At 37.1% G+C, this 21,888-nt stretch overlaps 1 protein-coding gene across 1 annotated transcript in view; it reads right to left on the reverse strand.

The window, feature by feature from the left end:
• The window catches only part of DMD (dystrophin), a 1,496,890-nt gene that overhangs the window by 780,615 nt on the left and 694,387 nt on the right, over positions 1–21,888 (reverse strand). The window contains exon 21 of the mRNA XM_027775723.1: positions 3,012–3,244. Within this exon, the coding sequence (XP_027631524.1) occupies positions 3,012–3,244 (233 nt within the window). The remainder of the gene's footprint in view (positions 1–3,011; positions 3,245–21,888) is intronic.

Consider the following 21,888-nt stretch of genomic DNA (forward strand, 5'->3'; position numbering starts at 1 on the left):
TGGTATGTGGAGCGAAGCAACTCCTAATGGGGAATTGTGCTGCAGTCCTCTGTCTTCCATTTCTCCTTCCTGTCAGGATTTGGGTCATACATGTACATGTGCCTGGTGTGTTTTTTTAGTCAACGGAGGCAGGATTCAAACCACAGTTAACCATGTGGGATCCAACTTCCTGTGCACTGTGCTTAACTGCTACACTATGGGCTGGTCCGTGACTATTTAATATACTTAATGAATTACTTAGATCAGTGACTAACACATTGTTAGCGCTTAATATGTGCTAGATGTTATCCTAAAAAATATCTGTATCATTATGTTATTATTGCTTTTTTCCCTCAACCTCATTGACCTGTACATTCCTATGTTAACCAACTCTACAGTTCTCAGGCACTTAGCAGTCACTCAACAAAAAATTGTTAAAGCAATTAATGAATAAATAGATGCTGAGAAAATTTTTATACTTTATAAAGCCCCTTGAAATATTACCTCATTTCTTGCACACCAAACAAAGTTATGATTGATTCATTTAAAACTTCACAGAAAGAAAATAATTATTTTCTGATATAATAAAATCCTCCCCAAACTTATCTCTCCTTCTTGTCCCTCTACATTCACACACATATGTTTATGCCACTTTACTTACTACTTAGTGATTGAAGCTATAAAAGGCCAGAACTGACAATGCCTATATATTTCTTAATATGAGAGGAAGAAGCAGACAAACATTCCCACTATTTAGCAAAAGAAAGGAAATTGGAAATTTATGCACATGCATATATTTTATGAATGTATTATCTGTGAATAGGATAAAATTTATTTTGAAAATTAAAAAAAATGTAACTCATAAATAGTAGCTTCATGTGATCCCAGACATGGCTCTTGAATGTCTCCAAATTAATTTAGCACTTTATTTAAAGATTATTTCTGTGAACAGGCATCAAGATTATTAGTCCTTTCTGAAAAGGCAAAATTATTTGGAGAAGTGTGTATGCTACTGAGCAGATCAATGTCTTCTCCGAAGGCTAAGCTCACAAACCCATCACAAAACAATAGAGACTTTCTCTTCCACTCTAATATCAAGTGATTTCTACAAAAGGCCATAATGTCAATGGCAGAATAGGGTGCAGGGGTGGAAATGAGATTTCATTGTCACATAATGTTTTTATGTGATATACAGTGTGCATGATGCAAATGCCATGCACAGGCAGATTTCCAGAGTTCAAACCTAATATTAATTACAAAGAGTTGCTGAATACTCATAGTAAGCAACACAAAGTGAGGAGCATTTTTTAAAATATAATGCCCAAGGTAATTGTCATGACAATCTGCAAGGGAGACAGAACAGTTATCCACATTTTACGAGTACATAAACTCGGGCTCAGGGAGGTTCAATAACTTAACCGAGATCACACCGCTGGAGTAGTGAAGCCAAACTCTGAACCCAGATAATCTAACTTTCAAGCCCATGCTTTAAATTTTAGAATATATTGACTCAGAGAAATCAAAATAATCCTAGATGTATTGCTATAATTCAATATGATATTATAAAGGAATGTACCTCTTGATTCTGAATTTAACAGCACCCTGCAATTGTAAGATGCTAAGTACAGTGTCTGACATAGACTCCATATACAAATACACATATGTCACCAGATGGTACCTAAGTTATACCTATTTTTTGCAGAAATTATACATAGTAAGGAAGAATACAGGCTTATGAGTCAAACAGGCTTGGATTTGAATCATTGTTCTGCTACTTTCTGGGAGTGTGACATTTTTGAATTTCAGTTGCTTTTTCTGAAATACGTGGCTACAAATACTTGCTATAAAGTAGTAGCAAAACAAATTTTCGAGCATACACACAAGTATATTATTTACATATCTTTATATACATACATATTCATAACTAGAGATATGTTTACTTACTCCATGATAAATTTGAATGTGTATTGTATAAGTTCTGTACCCAGAATAGGAAACCAAGATACAGAACAGGATATGACCATGATCATGTCATTTGCGAATGACAAAGAGAGGCCACTGAAATCAAGTCTTCAGAATTCAGGTTGAAGGTGCATTAAATAGAGGTTGTTTACTAACAAATTATTTTTATTCATACTGAATTGCTAGAGTTCTTTTTCAGAAGAAAATTCCTCTTACTCTGTCTGTCTCATCCCCTTTCTCCCCTAAAGGTAGTTCTGTAACACCTAAATACTTTCAGGACAATTTACTATTTCTTTAGAAAGGCTTGAAAGCTTTTACAAGTGAAATAACTATGGTATATAAAACTTTCAAGATCACTTTTCTTTTCCATTCAGAAATATAAAAGATATATAGTATGTTTGTTCTAGCTAGGTAAAGTACATTTAGATCAATGTATTCTTATCTTTCTAGTTGATGTCATAATTTTACCAAATGGATTTCAATGAGGCTGAAAAATGCTATCTTTGTATTAAAAACATGTTTATCTGACTATGGCATTGTATAAAGGCTAATATTAAGAGCACAAATATTTAAAAATATGTTTTGTTACTTTTCTTTTTTACTTATAGCTAACTTGGAATTAGCAATATCATTAGAGGAGAAAAATTGGCACAGATAACTCAAAAAATGGAAAATAACCAATTTCCAGATTACTATATTTGATTCTGTAACATTAGGGCTGCCTAGTGCCAAAACAAACATTTTAAGTGTAAACAGCTCAGTTGATCTACTTATCTGATTTAAAATACATTCGGGAATATGAGTTGTTTAGTGAATTTCACTAGCAAACTATACTTGTAGTGTTTTTCTTTTTGTGTTTCCTTTTTAATTTATGACAACTTCGGATAATTGTATTAATTCATATCCTTGATCATGCTTCAGCTAAATGGAGGAGGGAGAGTAGTGTGTTTGCTGACAGAGAAAAACTGTCTAAACACTGGTGGAAAATGGTCTAGGAGAATGAACTGAACTGTGGAAAAACTTCACTTTAAAGAGAAACCCTGTCAGCCTTTATCTTTTTTTCTCCATACCTTCTGCTTGATGATCATCTCGTTGATGTCTTCGAGATCACCCACCATTACTCTCTGTGATTTTAGAACTCGATCGAGCAGAGAAAGCCAGTCGGTAAGTTCTGTCCAAGCTCGGTTGAAATCTGCCAGAGCAGGTACCTCCAACAGCAAGGAAGATGGCATTTCTACTTTGAAGATGGCAGTTTCCTTGGTAACCACAGGTTGTGTCACCAGAGTAACAGTCTGACTAGGAGCTAAAATTTTGTGTGTGTATGCAAAAAGAAAAAAAGAGAGGAAAAAAAATTAGAAACACAAGTTAAAGAAGCTATTTCAATGATAATCAGTTTTAATCAAAGGGCAACAATATAATCCAAAGCATGATTAGACATTAGATCTTTTTCTAATAGTGCAAATACTTTATATAGTAATATGTAATAGACCATTTAAAGACAAATTTTCTTCAGTATACATTGAACAATCTATCAAAATGATTTTTTTATTCTCGTGCCTAGACAATAATTTTAAAACTCTTTTTCAATAACAATGATATAGATTGCAGAATTGGTAAAGAAAACAAAAGTTTTTGGACTTTGACAGGTGAGTAACTTTTACTAATTTTTTTTTTTCATTCAAGGAAAAAAGAAAGCAAAGCTAAAGGCTGGATAAGATCTTTCTTTCTTTTTAATTTTGTCAGAGGATATGTGGACTCACTGGAGACAGAAAGCGAGGGAAAGTGAAAATGCACCTCCCATGGAGAATGGTTATGTGTGAATCTCTTCTTCATTTCTCCCTCCTTTCTGGATTTTAGGCATGCAAAAACAGGTACCTGGCATTTGTCTCAAACTGCTGGGTCCATGAACTACACAATCAGCCATGTGGGATCTGGATGCCTTAACCAATAGGCCCTGGAGCCAGCCTAAAATCTTATTTCTGATTTTTTCGTTTGTTTTAATTTGTTGGAAGGTTCATGTGTTCTTGGAGACAGAGAGGGTAAGTAGCAAAGCACCCCTAATGGGGGGTGGTCATGAAGCAATAGCCTCTCCATTTCTCTCTCCTTTCAGGATTTTGGACATGCATATACATGGGCCCAGTGTGTTTATCAAGCTGCCAGGTCTGAGACTTGAACAGCGCAGTCAGCCGTGTACGATCTAGCCACCTTAACCACCATGCCACTGGCTGGGCCATGATTTTCATGTATAGGGAAGGAAGAAAATTACTAGGGAGGTAGATTCCAGGGAAAGCAAAGCCAGTTAATTGTTCTCATCTTAGTTCTATTTCCTGGGAACAGTTCATATTTTCTTTCTTTTATTTCAGATTGGAAATAACGGATCTAAGAGTGAGGAAAAACTAAGGTATATTGTTTTTGGAATACCAGAACTAGTAAATTTGGACATTAAACACTGCTTCAAGTTAATTCAGACATTTTAAATTAATATTAATTCATTAATACTGTAGTGTAAAATAGCACCTGGCAATGGTTAAGAGCCAAAGTCCTAGGATAAAAATGCCTGGCAGAGAATACTTTGTCTACCGTAGGATCTCTGAGACTTTGGTTAAGTTGCTTTACCTTACTGAACTTCAGATTTTCTCTTCAGTAAAGAGGAATAATAATAAGTAAATGTCATAGTGGTAGTTGTATAAATTCAATGAGCGATACATGCAATGTACATACAACAATGTCAGAAATATCATCCTCTTCCTAATCATCATCATCATCACAAAAACAATATTGCACAGTGCTGGTCACAGTAGGTAATCAATAATGCTCAGTATTACTATACCTATAAATGCCTCATTACTAAAAAAAAATTGTGATAAATACTGTGAAAAGTTGGAGATAAAGGACAGGAAAAAAGTGGAATACTTGGGGAAAACCCAGTGAGAGGTCTAGGTGTGACCCTTATTGACTGTAGGAGGCTCCATTGATGTGAACTGATACTATTACATTCTCAGGAAAGTCATGATGCATTTTTGCACACAAAAAATATGTCATGACTTTCCCAAATGACCTAGTAAGTATCAGCACAGAGAAGAGTTATTAGAAGGGAGTGGTGAGGATGAATGCCTATCTAGTTTTTCTATATTGGCCTTTAGAACATAGTATAACCAGGAAACCTATGACAAAGAAATACTGGACTATGTAGTTCAGAAGGGAAGCTTTCAGGAAAAACTACAAAAGACAACATCTCAATGGGACAACTTGGAATCATGGGCAACTATTCTGGGAACATGAACAAAATGCACCATGCTACATTAATTTTTATGGTTGCATTATTGTTTGTACTTTTTAAAAAAATTACTTATTTCATTTTATTTATTATTATTATTTATTTTTTATTTGACTGGAGAGAAAGGGAGAGAGAGAAAAAGGGAGAGTGAAAAAAGAAGCTGCCAGGTCTGGGACTCAAACCATGGTCGAACCCATACACATGGAAGTCCAGTGCCCCAGCCACCATGCCACCTGCAGGCCCCTATTGTTTGTACTTTTAAGGCTGTTCCCTCATTAAAGATAAAGATGAGCAGGATGGAGAAATTCTTCTCATTTCTCAAGCTTCTCAGGGATACCACCATGTTTCTATAGATGGAAGAATTAACCTTGAGCAAGGCAGAGAAGAAGAATCAAAAAGCATTTGAAGTGTCAGATAGAATTAAAAAACTAATGCCAAGAAGTAATGACTGAAAGACAATAACACTGAGACAACAAAGAAGTTTTGTTTCTTGAGCCTATTTCACTATTCTGACGTTCTAGAAAGAACAAAATATAATCTGAAGCAGAAATAGCATCTTGTGATCAACAGTTCAGGAGGAGGAAGCTTGGGAGCAAACGAGATCTCAAAATCTTAAAAGGGATTCCAGGGGAGGAGCAGAATCCCTGGAGAGGATACATGTGTGAGGATGAAAGAGAACTAAATTAAAATATGACTATAAGAGCTAACTACAGAATGCCAGGCTGGCTGGAAAACATGGACAAATTATTCCTAAAATAGATACACAATGAATGAAGACTGAGACAATATACAGCAGTTTTGGAGGATTTTTAAGGTTACACAGAGTGTTAGACAATTTTCTTTTTTTGCTTAACTTATTGAAAATTTGACCCTCAAATGAGAGCAAGACTGGATTCTTTTCTCTCTAGACTTACTTCTGACCAACAAAGAAGTACCTATTTAATTGAAAATGATCATGTCATCTTAAAATGTCAGGAAGGATGGGGCCAGCAGATGGCATAGCGGTTACATTGCTGGACTCCCACATGACTGACTGCAGTTCAAGTCCCGGACCCAGTGGCTTGAAACTCATGCCAGGCACATATGCTTGCGTGGCCAGGATCCTGGGAGGAAAATGGAGGAGAGGGGATTGCAGCATGGTCAACCTCCCTGGGGGGTGATTTCTCACTTTCCATCTCACTGTGTGTGTGTGTGTCTCTCTCTCCAGTGAGCACATGCACCGTAAGGCCAAACCTTCTAAAAAATAAATAAATGTTGTAAAGGATGAGAATTCAGACAGACTTCAATAAACAGATCACTGTTTACTGGAAAGCACTTTTGGAAACAACAACAAAAAAAATTCACTGTAAGGAAAAGTGAGGACCTGAAATGCAATGAGGGAAAATGAATCAAGATAACTAGCAAGTACCCAAAAGGGCCTTGGGGTGATAATATCAGAAAACTCTCCAGTGAGGAAAATGAAGCCAGTATCACACACACAGAAATCAGCTGAAGCAGATTCAGAGAAGGGTTGAGAGGGAGAGAGAGCAATATAGCCATCTGTGCGTTTGTTCATTTCTGCTCTCCTTTTCTTCTGGTGTTCAGCATCTGAGAACAGTTCTACACCAGGGAGAAACTCTATCTGTCTTGCTTACTGCTCTCAAATTTTGAGAAGACAGTAATGTTGGAAGGCATTGCTGGGGCCAGACAATAGAAGATCAAATATTAAAAAGGAAAAAAATAGAGCCAGTCAGTTTATTTGTTCCCCCTTTGCACACTCAATTTTATATTACAGGAGAGAATGAAAGGACCTGGATCAGCAAGCAGAGTATCAAATGGTTGGACTTTCTAGGGCCAGAGTATTGGATTTGAATCCTTGTTCTGCTATTTCTTAGCTGAGCAACCTTGGGCAGGTGACTTAACTTCTCTGAATCTCCACTTACGGCCCTGTAAAATAGCAATTCTGATATTATTTCCATCGAAGATAATGAGCCTTACTATTACTATTCCTAGATACATGATCTTGTTGCAGGCATTTTGAGATAAGGGATTATGCCATGCTTGCTAAACTGAGTATCTCCAAGTCCCAGCATCTTTACTTGTATAATGGCATTAACAAAATCAACCTCATAAACTTTCCCAAGAATTTTATGATATAGGTAAGTCACTTTCCAGTATTGTTCTGACAGCATCATGTGAGCCTTTTTTCTGTTGATTTTCCTTTGAGGCTCACACAATGTTTATTGGTTCCTAATTTTTCCAAATTCGTATGGTCCTCTGGGCTCTGTACAGTGACCCAGATACCACACTCCAGCATTCATCTCCTTCCATTCTTCCTATGCTCTCCCCATACTGCAGTCTCTGTCCTACAGTCTCCAATTAGCACAAAGGCCCCTTGCGCTCTTTCATATTCTCTCTCTACTTCTTGAAAACGTTTCTTTCTCTTCTCAAGACAATATTTAATTTCCTCTTCTCATCTCAATGTTGAATTTCTCTGTTTTGTGGAAGACCAGCAACAATTCTGTTAGATCCTAAACACTTTGTAGCCTTTAACATGTTCTTTATTATTAGGAAGAACAATATCTTGACCCACTATTAAGTTTCGAGGTTTGTTTTTAAAATAAATGTTACTGTACAGATTATAGATACATACATAACAGGAGGTTATAGGAAACATATAAATAGTAAAAAGATTACTATAGTGAAGGAAATTAGAAAACCAAACATCTCAAATAGTTACCTATTTTTTATTTTTAGGGCAAGAACAGCTAAAATCTACTTATTTAGCATGAATCTCACAATATCTCACAATACTACAATTTTATTACATGTAGTCTTCATGTTGCAATTAGATCTATAGACTTGTTTGCTCTACATATCTGCTACTTTCTATCCTCTGACCTCCATCTCCTTTCTCCTCCACCCCTCCTACACACCTAGTACCTATTGTTTTGTTCTCTCTTTTTATCACTATTTGAAATTTTTGAGGGGTTTTTGCTATACGGTGTGTGTGCTTGCTAGAAAGAGAGAGACAGAGAGACAGAAAGTGAGAAATCACCCCCCAGGGAGGATGGCCATGCTGCAATTCCTTCTCCTCCATTCTCTTCTCAGGATCTTGGGCACACATGCACACGTGCCTAGCATGAGTTTAAGGTCTGGGACTTGAACCACGGTCAACTACGTTGGAGTCCTACAACATAGCCATTACGCCAACTGCTGGTCTCACTATTTGAATTTTTTTTAAAGATTCCACATGACAAGTGAAATCATGCCATTTTTTTTTTCTTTTTGTGCCTGCCTTATTTTCCTTAGCATCATGTCTTCCAGGCTTACAAATGGTAAGTGCTTAATCTTTTTCAGGGCTGAATAGTATCCTACCATATATATATTTACCATAGTTTCTTCATCCATTCACTTACCAATGGATGCTTACACTGTTGGTTTATCTTGGCTATTAAAAATAATGCTACAATGTGGGAACCAGCAGTTAGCGTAGTGGCTATGTCGCTGGACTCCCACATAGTCGACTGTGGTTCGTGTCCCAGACCCGGTGGCTTAAAACTCATGCCGGGCGCATGTGCTTGCATGTCCAAGATCTCGAAAGGAGAATGGAGGAGAAGGGATTGCGGCGTGACCATCCCCCCTGGGGGGTGATTTCTCGCTTTCTGTCTCTATGTCTCTCTCTGTCTGTCTGGCGAGCGCACGCGCCCTATAGCGAAAACCTCTCAAAAAAAAATAATGCTACAATGAACATAAGAATGCAAATATTTTTACAAGGTAATAATTTAATTTCTTTTGTATATATGCCCAGAAAAGGAATTTGTTGGGACATCTGATAGTTTAATTGATTTATTTTTTTGAGAACTTCTATGCTATTTTCCATAATGGTTGTACAAGTTAACATTCTCACAGTGTATCAGAATTGTTCTTTCTCTATATCCTTGACAATATTTGTTATCTTTTTACTTTATTCATTTAATTTACAGAAGGAGCCTTCACTCACCAGAAAGAGACAGAGATGGGGGTGAAAGGGAGGAAGCACCCTCCAGTGGAGTGGATTTATGTCACAATCCCTTTTCCTTCATTTCTCCATCCTGTAAAGATTTGGGCCACTCACACACACATGCCTAGCAGGTGTTTCAAGCTGCCAGGACCAGGACTTTAATCATGGTTGGCTATGGGGATTTGGCTGCCTTAAATAATAGGGTATGGGACTGACCCTCTGACTTTTTTGATAATAGCCATCTTAATAGGTGAGAGGTGATATATGTTTTTGATTTGTATTTCCTGATGACTAATGAGGGTAACCACCTTTTCACATACCTGTTGACCACTTTTTATGTGTGCTTTCAAGAAATATTTATTCAGGTGTTTTGCCCACTTTTTAATAGTGCTATTTATTTTTCCAGTATTAAATTGTAATGAATTCTTTAAAAAATTTAGATATTGACTCCTTATGAGATATATGGTTTGCAAATGTTTTGCTGTTATTGCTTGTTTTCCCAACCTGTAGGCTGTCATTTCATTTTGATGTTTTCTTTTGTTGGGCAAAATATTTTTAGTTTAATATAGATCCAATTTTTTAGTTTTGCTTTTGTAGTAGGCTTTTAATTTGCTAGCCCAAGAATCATTTCTTTTTTTGTTTTTTTTTTTTTTTTAGGAGAGGTTTTGCTACAGGGAGCGTGTGTTCGCCAGAAAGACAGAGACAGACAGAGTGATGCAAAGTGAGAAATAACCCCCCAGGGGGGATAGCCAGACCGCAATCCCTTCTCCTCCATTCTCCTCTCGGGATCTTGGGCACACAAGCACACGTGCCCGGCATGAGTTTATGCCCACCAGGTCCGGGACTCGAATCACGGTCAAATACATGGGAGTCCAGCGACACAGTCATTACGCTAACTGCTGGTCCCTGAATCATTTCTAATACCAATGTCCAGGAGCTTCCCCCATATGTTGTCTTCTAAGGGTTTCAAAGTTTCTGGTATTATTTTTAGGTCTTCTGTCCATTTTGAGTTGATTTCTGTATATGGTTTAAAGATACAATTTCATTATTTTGCACATACAAATCCAGTTTTCACAGCACCAAATATGAAAAGACTAGTCGTTCTCTAATTTATTTTTAATATGTATCTGGCATATAGCTAATTGTAATTGAGGAGTCTAAAGTCAGAAACTTTGAGTATTGAGGACTATGCCTTATAACAAGCTAGAAAGAAACAAATCTCTATCTACTTCACAAATTTTACAGAATCAATTCTGTTTATAGCAACACTATTTAAAATATATTTTTTTAAAAAATTAGGACCAGCCCATTGCCTGGTGACTAAGGCAGTCAAATCCCATATGGTCAATCATGAGGTTTGAGTCTCAAGCCTGGTGGCTGGAGAAAAATACCAGATGCAGGTGCGTGTATACCCAAAATTACAGAAGGAGGCAGATATAGGAAAAGGGATTACAATTTGACTACTCCCATGAGGATGCTTTCTCTTCTCTTTCTCTCTCTCTCTCTTTTGTGAGTATGCAGACCTTCTAGCATAGACAAATTTTTTAAAAATTTGCTATAGAATGTATGTGCTCATCAGAGGAAAAATGAGAAATCACACTCCAGGGAAGATGGTCACACTACAATCCTTTCTTCTCGCTTCTCCTGTTAGCATCTTGGACATGTAAGCAAATGTGCCTAGTGTGCTTTCCAAGACACTAACTTAGAGTCTGAGATTCTAACCATAAGATTGACCATGTGGGATCCAGCTGCCTTAACCACTATGCCACCTGGCCCTCCTTTTTTTTTTCCTTTTAATTCATGATCAAGAGTAGGTATGTGTGCATAAGAGAAAGAAAGAGAGGCACTTTTGGTTGGTTTTCATCATGTAGCAATCTCTTTCCTCCTGTTATGCTTGTCTATGTGCCACAAGTCAAACTGAAGACACAGGGTATGGTGAAGGAAGGTACAGTTTTATTGCTATGCTCCAAGCAAAGAGAGTAAGCAGCCAACACCAAAATAAACTGGTCTTTCCTCAAGAAGTACTAAACAAACATCTCTAAGGGCAAAATTAACACTGGGGGTGGTCAACTCAATGACTGGCCTAAGGGGGCATTATCATTTTGTGATTTTCCTTGATTGGTAGGTTTTATATCCTATTAAACATCTTAAAAATCTGACTTAAAAAATCTTATCTTCAAGTTGACTTTTTTTTTCTCCCCACATATTATGGCCCTGTCTCATGGCTAATTTCTTACTTACCATTGTCTCAACTATTTCTTAATTCTTCCAGCTGAGAAACTAACTTTTATAACAAAAAGAAAGGCAAAGAAGAAAGGAAGTTACAAGTTCTTTTGGAACAATTCACATTGGTGCACTAAAATAACATGTATAACTTTCTGCCAGGAATTTTAAGAACATTGCGGGAGAAAAAGGGTGATGGGCCATGCTGTATGTTTATTACCATTTGAAGGTAGTTTGACTTACTGTGAACTAAGATATACCTTCAAACTATTACCTCAGACATGAGTAGGCATCATCAAAGCTTACAGTCACAAGCTTTACTTGAGCCATTAAAATGAAGATATTTTATTTTTAGTTCATCTCTTGTTACCTTTCAGTTTGAGGTATTTCCATTTCTTTTCTCAACAAAAGGGCCAAGCCCTTGTAGAGGATCTCTGTTTGATTTTAATCCAACCCTCCAGCTCACTAGATTCTTGGGCACACACACCTGTGCCATATATTTCAGGCTGACCAGGCTAGGAATCCAAACTCATGGGCAGCATGTGGTTTCCAGCACTGCAGTCTAGTAGTCTATGTACTCTATGGATTCCACCACTAGGGTGGGACTATTTAAAACAAGAATATATATTATATATATTTGTTATCGAGTGCTTATATACTCACTGGAAAAAGAGGGAGAGAAAGAGTGGTAGACAAAGTGATAAATCATTCCCTGGGGGGATGGCCATGCTGAAATCCCTTCCCTTCCATTCTTCTCTTGGGATTTGGGGCACATATACACACATGCTCAACATGATTTTCAAGCTGCAGCATCTGGGACTCAAACTGGGATCTAGACTCCTTAACCATCATGCCATCTAGCTGGCCATAAAATGTTTTATTTTTCCTAAAAAGATTTGCTTCTAGTTTCACAGGTCCATCTATTTCTATTTTTCTTTTTCTTTCTTTTTCTTTTTTTTTTTAAGGACAATGTGCCAAAACAAAAGCTTTGAGATCCCGAGAGCATTCATCCTGTTTTATTATGGATATTACACTGCATTTTGGGATGCCTTTACCGATTTTTTTTTTAAATGAGGTTCTCTTTTCTCATTGTGTAATGTTACTAGAAACATATACAAATCACTTCAATTAGCTAGAGTGTGGGCCAATTAGAACTTTAAGGGAACAGTTTGAGAGATTCTGTGCATCTGAGCAACAGATTCTTGATTCCAGAAGATGGAGAGGATATATAGTTGATACAAGTGAATTTTCTATTTCTTACTTTAGAAGACAGAAAGAAGTTTTTTTTTTTGACAATATCTTAAACTGTAAACTTGATCAGGTAAGGAATTAGGGTATATAAATTACAGAACAGAATTTTCAACATGACATCCTAGGATGGGTCTCCAGTTATCCCTAAGGAGCATGGGAAATGGCTTCCCCTCCAGTTTCTGGGGATCTTTTTCTCTGGGCCCCATTTATTCCCCCACAGTCTCATAAGTTTGTCCAGATATCTGCCCTTTGTCTCAGGCACTATGTGTGGTCACAGGGAGTCGGCCTTTGGACTGGTTGCTTCAGATCTCAGCTTCTCTATCCACTGTGGAGGCCACAGGCATTGTCAAGTCCATTGGTGGATGTGTGTTTTCTTTCTAGAATCCTGGTAGAAACCAGTCTTTCTGGCATGATGAAATCAATCATCCCTTCATCCTTTTCTGCTCAGTTGTGTCATGCTTGAATTGTGTGTGTTAATTACAATGTACACAGTTAATCCATATATATAAATAGATATACACATCACATAGGTGTGTGTATGTCTATGTCTTTATATATGTAGATGGGAGGAGGCAGAGGAGAGCATGGATTGTTTGGGTACTGATATTATAACATAATAAAACAAAAATTGTGGTTTTCCTTCCAGAGTTAAGCAGACAAAAAGTCAAGCTCAAAAAAGCTGAAATGAGCTGAGTTTGGCACACCAGAATAGTAGCTGGAATAACAGTAGGTGCAATATACTATTGCAAACCACAGCTTTGCTCTGAGTATTTTGTTAATTAAAAGGTGTTTTCTTTAGGAAGGAACTCTTATTTTTTCAAAAGTGTTTGAAGAACATTTCTCTAGCCTAAAAATTTAATTGGTTTCAGGGGTACATGATTAGTCAGACTAACAGCTTTACTTAGAGCTTTAAAGGAGCTACTAAATCTTTTAAAACACACACACACACACACACACACACAATGTGTTTGGCATATTTCCTTTGAAGTATTCACATGTGTTTTTTTCTGTAATTCACAGGTCTCCTTTGGTTGATAAGAAAGCAAGAAGCACATATTCCATTTCTAGCTTTGTGGGCATAAATGTGGGTACCCTTTGTAGTTTGCTTGTCTTTTATATTTGAAAATCTCGACTTACTAAATGATAAATTAGTGGACTTGCACTAAAAATTACATGAGGATATATCTAAAACGTCTTGGAAAATATTCCCTTTCTCCTCACCATTGCATGTCAGCAGAAGAGAGTAATGGTATATGTGGTCAAATTGCATTACCATTTAATGCTACGAGATATAAGAATGATTGTTAGCTACTTCCATCTCACAAATAGATAAAATAACTGTCCTCCATGAAAGCAACATTGGGGAATGTTTTCTTTCTAAATATTTGAAAAGATGACATCTGGCTTAATGAATTATGTAAGAGTTAGACAGTATTTGTTATGCAATATACTATTGCAAACCACAGCTTTGCTCTGAGTATTTTGTTAATTAAAAGGTGTTTTCTTTAGGAAGGAACTCTTATTTTTTCAAAAGTGTTTGAAGAACATTTCTCTAGCCTAAAAATTTAATTGGTTTCAGGGGTACATGATTAGTCAGACTAACAGCTTTACTTAGAGCTTTAAAGGAGCTACTAAATCTTTTAAAACACACACACACACACACACACACACAATGTGTTTGGCATATTTCCTTTGAAGTATTCACATGTGTTTTTTTCTGTAATTCACAGGTCTTCTTTGGTTGATAAGAAAGCAAGAAGCACATATTCCATTTCTAGCTTTGTGGGCATAAATGTGGGTACCCTTTGTAGTTTGCTTGTCTTTTATATTTGAAAATCTCGACTTACTAAATGATAAATTAGTGGACTTGCACTAAAAATTACATGAGGATATATCTAAAACGTCTTGGAAAATATTCCCTTTCTCCTCACCATTGCATGTCAGCAGAAGAGAGTAATGGTATATGTGGTCAAATTGCATTACCATTTAATGCTACGAGATATAAGAATGATTGTTAGCTACTTCCATCTCACAAATAGATAAAATAACTGTCCTCCATGAAAGCAACATTGGGGAATGTTTTCTTTCTAAATATTTGAAAAGATGACATCTGGCTTAATGAATTATGTAAGAGTTAGACAGTATTTGTTAACAAAATTAGAAATCATGTCTGGGTACTAAGAACAATTTTTTTGTGTGTAGGCAAGGAAGAACCTCACCTCTTTCCTCTAAATATGTGTAATTTGCTCATAAAACTTGAGAAATTAGAAATAAATGTATGAACACAAACATTTATTTTTGTCTTCATTCTTTTCCATCACAGTGATGACTAAATGGAATATGTGTCTTAATTATCAGTTATTCACATTTTACCACAATAAGGGCTTGTGTTATATATGGGTAAGGCCTAGAGAAGTAGAACTCAAGGATTCAAGATAACCAATTTGTCTTTCTGGATTGCACAAAATAAAATTATTAGGTGTCGGAGCCATGGATTTTACAGATAAGTGATGCTACTCTCTTGCTTTTGTTTTGTTTTGTTTTTCTTTAATTGCCAGAGGATGCATCCATTTGCCAGAGAAACAGAGAGAGAGGGAAAAAGCATTTCTCAAAGGGATGTGGTCTCACTGAAAATCCCTTTTTCCTACATTTTTAATTCCCACCAGGATTTTGGGCACACATGCACTGTGCTCTATGGGTTCTTCAAGCTGCCAGGGCCAGAAGTCAGATGGTGATCAGCCAAGTGGGATCTGGCTCCCTTAATCACCACGCTATGAGGCTGGCCCTCTCTCACTTGTTAATTGATTTTTTTCTTTTACTAAGAATATGGTTCAAATAAAAAGTATTTGCTGCTACTTAGAGGGAGGTGATATTAACACCAATATCTCCCTCACTCTCCATCAGAGATCTCCATGTGCCAGATAAGGGTCTTTAGAAACTTTGCTTTAGCTTATCTTTACAAACAACCTTTAGGGCAGGTATTATCCCCATTTTACCAGAAGGTAAAGTAATTTGCTTAGGAGCTTACAATTAACAAGCAACAATAGCAAAACAATGTGCTTAAACTATTACACATCTTTTTAAAAAAAATCACCTGATCATTAGATACCTTTCTCATATGTCCCACTTGATATACAAGAATTATTAATCACTCAAACACTTTTGACTCCAAGAGCTAAAGGAGTCAAATGATACCCATAAAATATATCTAATATTCATCCTAATTTGGGAGAGCAGATCACTTGATCTAGCCATAAATATATCAATTATATCAATCAAATGCATCCAGCTACCTCCCACAGCTTAAATATTATTCTTTTTGATTTCATAAATAAAATTCACAAGAGAGAAACAGAGGGAGAAATCATCTCCTAATAGGATGTGGTGTTGTCACAATCCCTTCTCCTCCATTTCTCCATCCTGTCAGGGTTTTGGGCACACATTCACACATGCCTGCTGTTTTCTTCAAGACACGAGAGTGAGGATTCACACTGGTCAGTTCTATGGACTCTGGCTCCCTCAACCACTATATTATGGAACCAACCCTTAATTTATTAGTCTTTAGGAGAATCTTCAGCTTGATTTCACCCAAATATGTATTCTTTCTTCACTAATCTTAGGAGAGAAGTAACCCTTGCTTTTTCCCTTTTCAATTTTCATCTTCTGAGTGCCTTTTCATAACTCACGTTATATGAATTCATCCTTCATGAACTGAATGAAAAGCAGGGTTTCTCAATTTCAGCACTATTGACATTTTAGCATAGATAATTACTTGTTGTGAGTCACTGTCCTATACATTATAGGATCAGGAATGTTTATTGGTATCCTTGACCAGAGCTCTTTTCTAATTGGTGACAACCAAAAATGTCCCCAGATGTTACCAAATATCCTCCAAGGGGAGAGAAATGGCTTCTGGTGGAGAATAATTCAAAAAAGTTTTTAATTTCTCTCTCTCTGTATGTGTATGTCTGGGTAGATTATACACTTGCTTTCATTTGTGATGGAATCCTTTATGCCATCCAAATTTGTGTTTCCTTAATCTTCAGAAGTATAGATTAAGACAAAATTTTAAGTGTTTCTTGTACCTATATGTTATTGGGCAGGCACTGAAGAAACAGTAAACACATCTTCAAGGAAATACTGCATAATATCACACAGAAAATGTCTTGGCGATGTAAGTCATAGCATCTCTGGTAGAAAGTAAGCATCCACAGACTCTTTCCTTCTTGCATCTACACCCTCATAATGAGATATTCCAAACCCTCCCATCAATAACTGTAGTATATTTCTCCACTACTTGAATATGAATTAGGTAGATGACTTGTTTTAGCCAATAGAATATTAGCAAACATGTTATAAGCAGAAGCTTAAAAGATGATTGGGCACTGGTATCTTTGGAAACTTTACACTATTGTGTGAACGATTGCTATTCTACTAATTAATGTCAGGTAAGTGGCCCTGTAATCTGTATTGGTTCAAACAGTCCCTAACAAGTGTCAGACACATGAGTGAGAACATCAACCACCAACTAACCATGAGCAAATGAATGAGCCCAGCTGAGACCTACATAAGAACTACCCAGATTGGTCCACCCCTACGTAAACCCAAGAAACAAGAACTATCCATATTTGCCCATTCCAAAGTAAACCCAAGCATTATGAGCTAAATGATTGTTATTTTAAGTCACTACATTTTGGGGTAACTTGTTACACAGCATATATAACTGACACAGCATTCATTTTTACCTATTAAACATTTATATCCAAAACAGACTTTAAAATGTCTCTCATACTGCTGTATAATTTTTTTTAAATGCTGATGCAGCAGAGAGAACACAGCTGGAAAAGAAAGAGTCATCAAGTTAAAATGTGAAGGCAGAATGGAAGATTCACATAGTCATTCTACGATGCCTGTAAATCAGCCAAGGAGCATTGCATAGGATATTTTAAAATCCAATATCTTTAGTAGAAATTCACTGTTAGTACTTAGAACTTTGCACATCAACAAAGTACAGAATGTAGTAATAACAGCCAAGAAACAGGAAGCCCAATAGAGAAGATAAGGCAAGAAAAGTCAGATAGAATCATAGCAAAGGCTATGCTATTGATAAAGGGTGATCATCAATTCCAAAACTGGTATCAGAATAAAATATATATAACCATTTAGGTATAATTGGCTAAAGAACATCTGTTCAATTTTCATCATAGAAAATGCACTGCTGGGCCAATTGGGATCATGGTGGTTAAGGCAGCTAGATCCCACATGGCTGACTGTGTGATTAAAGTGCTGGACCTGGGAGCTTGAAAAACATGCTGAGCACATGTGCATGTATGCCCCAAATCTGGAGAAAATGGAGGAAAGAGGATTGTGGCATGACCATCTCCCCAGTGTGGGGAGGAGGAGGTGGGGAGTGCTTTTTTCACTTTCCTTCTTTCTCTCTGTCTCTATCCAGAGAGTGTACGCGCCATATAGCAAATTTTAGAAAGAGAGAGAGAGAGAGAAGAAAGAAAAGAAATAAAGAAAGAGAGAAAGGAAGAAAGAAGGAAGAAGGAAGAAAGAAAGAAAGAAAATGCACTGCTATGTTACCAAAAATTTTAGCAATTCGAAAACATTCCTAAATTTGACCAGCTGGCGGTGGCGTGGTTAAGGTGGCTTGATCCCACATGACCAACTGCATGGTTTGAGTCTCCTATATCCAGAGACTTGAAAAACATGCTGGGCACATGTGTGTGTGTGCCCAAAATCCCGAAGAGGAAGAAATGAAGGGGATAGGATAGTGAAATGGCCATCCCCTTTGGGGTACTTTCCCACTTTCTCTCTCTCTCTGTGTGTGTCTCTCCAGTGAGTACACATAACCTTTAGCAATTTTTTTTTAAATCTTGAATTAAATAATCTATTTTATTTTGGGTTAATTTGTTTTCACTATTTATTCCTTTATTCATGATAGCATACATGCATGTACATGCAAGAAACAGGAGCAACCAGTATAGTAATGCTGTTATCCCCTTCCTTCGATCTTCTAGCCCATTGTATCTAGGGTACTTGTGCACACGTCTAGCATGTTTTGGGCACACAAGTCTGGGGATTTGAATAGTGGTTGCCATGTCCAGCTTCTCTAGAGTAGTGCCACAGAATCAGCCCTGTTTTTTTTATTTTTTAAAAGTTACTTTTAGCTGAAGATTAGAGACAAGATTCTGTAGTCAAGCATAAGCTAAATGAGGTAAATAGTACTCTCTACAGAATTAAGTCTAATTGAATCTCTTATTTGTATAAGTAAGAGACATTTTTGACCTGAGTAGAAAAATAATTAGCAATGAATTTTTAAAGCTGTGGTGCATTGAATCAGCTTCCCTACCATAAGCCTCTTCCATGAAATGAGATGATAAGCCACTTCAGGTAAGTACCAGAATGATCTTTCTTTTTCCTCACAAAACCCAGTGTCTGACATATCATAGGCACATTTGTTGTTGTTATCAAGGTTAGAATGAGGTGCAGCATACTAAGCAGAATCTTCAAGTGTAATCTGTATCTCTATCTTTATATATAGTGAGTGTTTCATAAATTTCAATATACATTTTTGTCAGACAAAGACAGAGGAACCAATAGCTTCAACGTAAATGAAGCAATATTAAATAGTTTTAATATGCAGAGATTTTTGGTCTGAATAGATAATAATACCTTACATTCATATGGAAATTTAAACAATGTAAAAATGCTTTTATTTATTTATTTTTTTCATTTTCACCACGATATCACTCTGGTGTGGATAGGGAGAATATTAGTACTACTAATTTAAAGGCCAGGAAACTAATTTTGAATAAATTGAAGTAATTCCCTAATGTCAATATCTAATACAGTAGATGAAAAGTTATGACTTTTATTTTTTTTTAGAGAGAGTTTTGTGATAGGGTGCATGCACTCACCAGATAGACAAAGAGATACAAAGTGAGAATTCAACCCCAGGGGGGATGATCACACCAGAATCCTTTCTCCTCCACTCTTCTTTTGGGATTTTGGGCACTCACACACATGCACCTGGAGTGAGTTTTAAGCTGCCAGGTCCAGGACTTGAACTGTGGTCAACTCCAAGGGAGGCCAGTGACGTAATCATTATGCCATCTGCTTGGCCCCAGTTATGACATTTTTTAAGAAAAAGTCTCTGAACTGAGTAATTAAGAATAAATTAATGAGGGGCCCAGCAAAAGCACTGGATTCTCACATGGCTGACCATAATTTGAGTCCTGGACCCAGTCACTTGAAACTCACACAGGGCAAGTGTGTGTGTGTGTGCCCAAAATTCTGAGAGGAGAATGGAGGAGAAGGGATTGCAGTGCGGTCATACCCCTTGGGGTATAATTTCCTCTCTCTCTCTCTCTCTCTCTCTCTCTTTCTCTCTGTCTCTATGGCAAATGCATGTACCCTATAGCAAAAATCTCTCTAAAACACAAAAGAAAAAAAAGAATAAATTCATAAAAACTCAATAACCTAACTTAAGAATGGCCAAAAGACTTGAATAGAAATTTCTCCAAAGAAGATAAATGAACAACAAATATCTAAAAAGATACTTAATGCCACTAATCATCAGGGAAATGCATATCAAAATCACACTTAGATATCAACTCACATGTGTTAATATGGCCACAATAAAAACAGAACAAAACAGAACACTCAGAAAATAGGAAGAATTGTCAAGGATTTGAGGAAATGTGAATCTTTGTGCTCTGTTGATGGGAATGTAAAATAGTATCTCCACTATGGAAAACAGTATGGAAGTTGCTCAAAAAATTAAAGTTATGATCTAGCATTCCCACTTTTGAGTATATATATCCCAAAGAACTGAAAACAGGATTTCAACAAGACATTTGTCTATCTATATTATTGTAGCATTATTTGCAATAGCCAAGAGGTGGAAATAACCAAAATGTCTGTCGAAAAACTAAATGGATAAACAAATGTGGTATACACATACAGTGAAATCATATTCAGCCTTGAAAAATAGTACTCTTATACTGCCAAAACTTAAGCCAACTGGGGAATACAGGATTGTCCAAGACCTAAGGTCTTCAACCCAAATTTGACTAAGGATGGCTGGTTTTGTTTATCCTCATCCTCAGCACAATATGCAGCTGTCCCTATTCCTATTTGGCTGTGACCCACTAGCACAATGACTGTTTATCCTGTAAGGGAGATAAGCCTTTCTAGTTAATAAATATACAATACTTACAGGTTTTAAAAATAACTGAATGGACTAAGAACACACTGGTATGAAGGGCAGTTAATCTTAGAGCCTTCCAACAGAATTTAACTACTGCTGCCTCACTGAGAGCCTCAGTTTGGGGATCTATGAGAGTGACTATTTCCTTAAAATTCCAGGCACCCATCTGTGTTAAAAGAACTCATGATTCGATCCAACATGACTGCTAGGTGCCTTAGACAAGTCTCTCTGTAACCATACTGTTTCACAAATCCGACAGCATTTGTCAGATTCATGGGGAATTTGGTTAAAAATCTGGAATTGGTTCCTTTGGCTGCTGCTCCTCTTGGGATCTCTGTCAGTGCTGATTCTCACTTTTTTTTTTGGCCGGGGGGGGGGGGGTAAATCTCCTAACCAAGTTTATCTCTACTTGCTTAGAAGCTGTAAAATTGCAAATGACCATACAGCAGGAACATCGACCTCTGGGGACCTCCACTGAATCCTACTGTGAGTCATATAGCACTAACGATGACAGTCTTCCCATTGACGCACCTGGTACTATCTCAATGACTTTCCCCTGGCCCCACTCTCCCACCTAGATCAGACAGGGCAAAAGTTCTGTGATCCTTGATAGGTAGGGGCAATGCCCCTTCCCAGCATGAAGTAGTTACAGAAGATGGGGCACCATCTTCAGCTCACCCCCCAAATTTATAGGGATCATGCCTCTCAGAGGAAAAGTGAGGAAGGAGAAAGCTAGCAAATGGAAGTGGGTAAGAGGACTGAATCATCTGTCTCTGTGGCTTGATAGAAAAACTGCTCAGGGTAGAAAATTCCCCATGCAAGGTAATGCAGACAGATGAATGGGGGATGTCTAGCTGTGTAAGCCACATTTGATATAGTCAATGAGATAAATCTGTGGGCCCAGCCACATTTAATATAGCCAGTGAGATAAATCAGTGGACCCAGCCAATGATCAACTGACAAGACCTAGATTAAAGTTATAAACGTTGGGGCCAGCAG

Source organism: Tupaia chinensis, unplaced genomic scaffold, assembly GCF_000334495.1.
Source record: "Tupaia chinensis unplaced genomic scaffold, TupChi_1.0 Scaffold000600_1, whole genome shotgun sequence".
In the NCBI taxonomy this organism is placed as follows: Eukaryota; Metazoa; Chordata; class Mammalia; order Scandentia; family Tupaiidae; genus Tupaia; species Tupaia belangeri.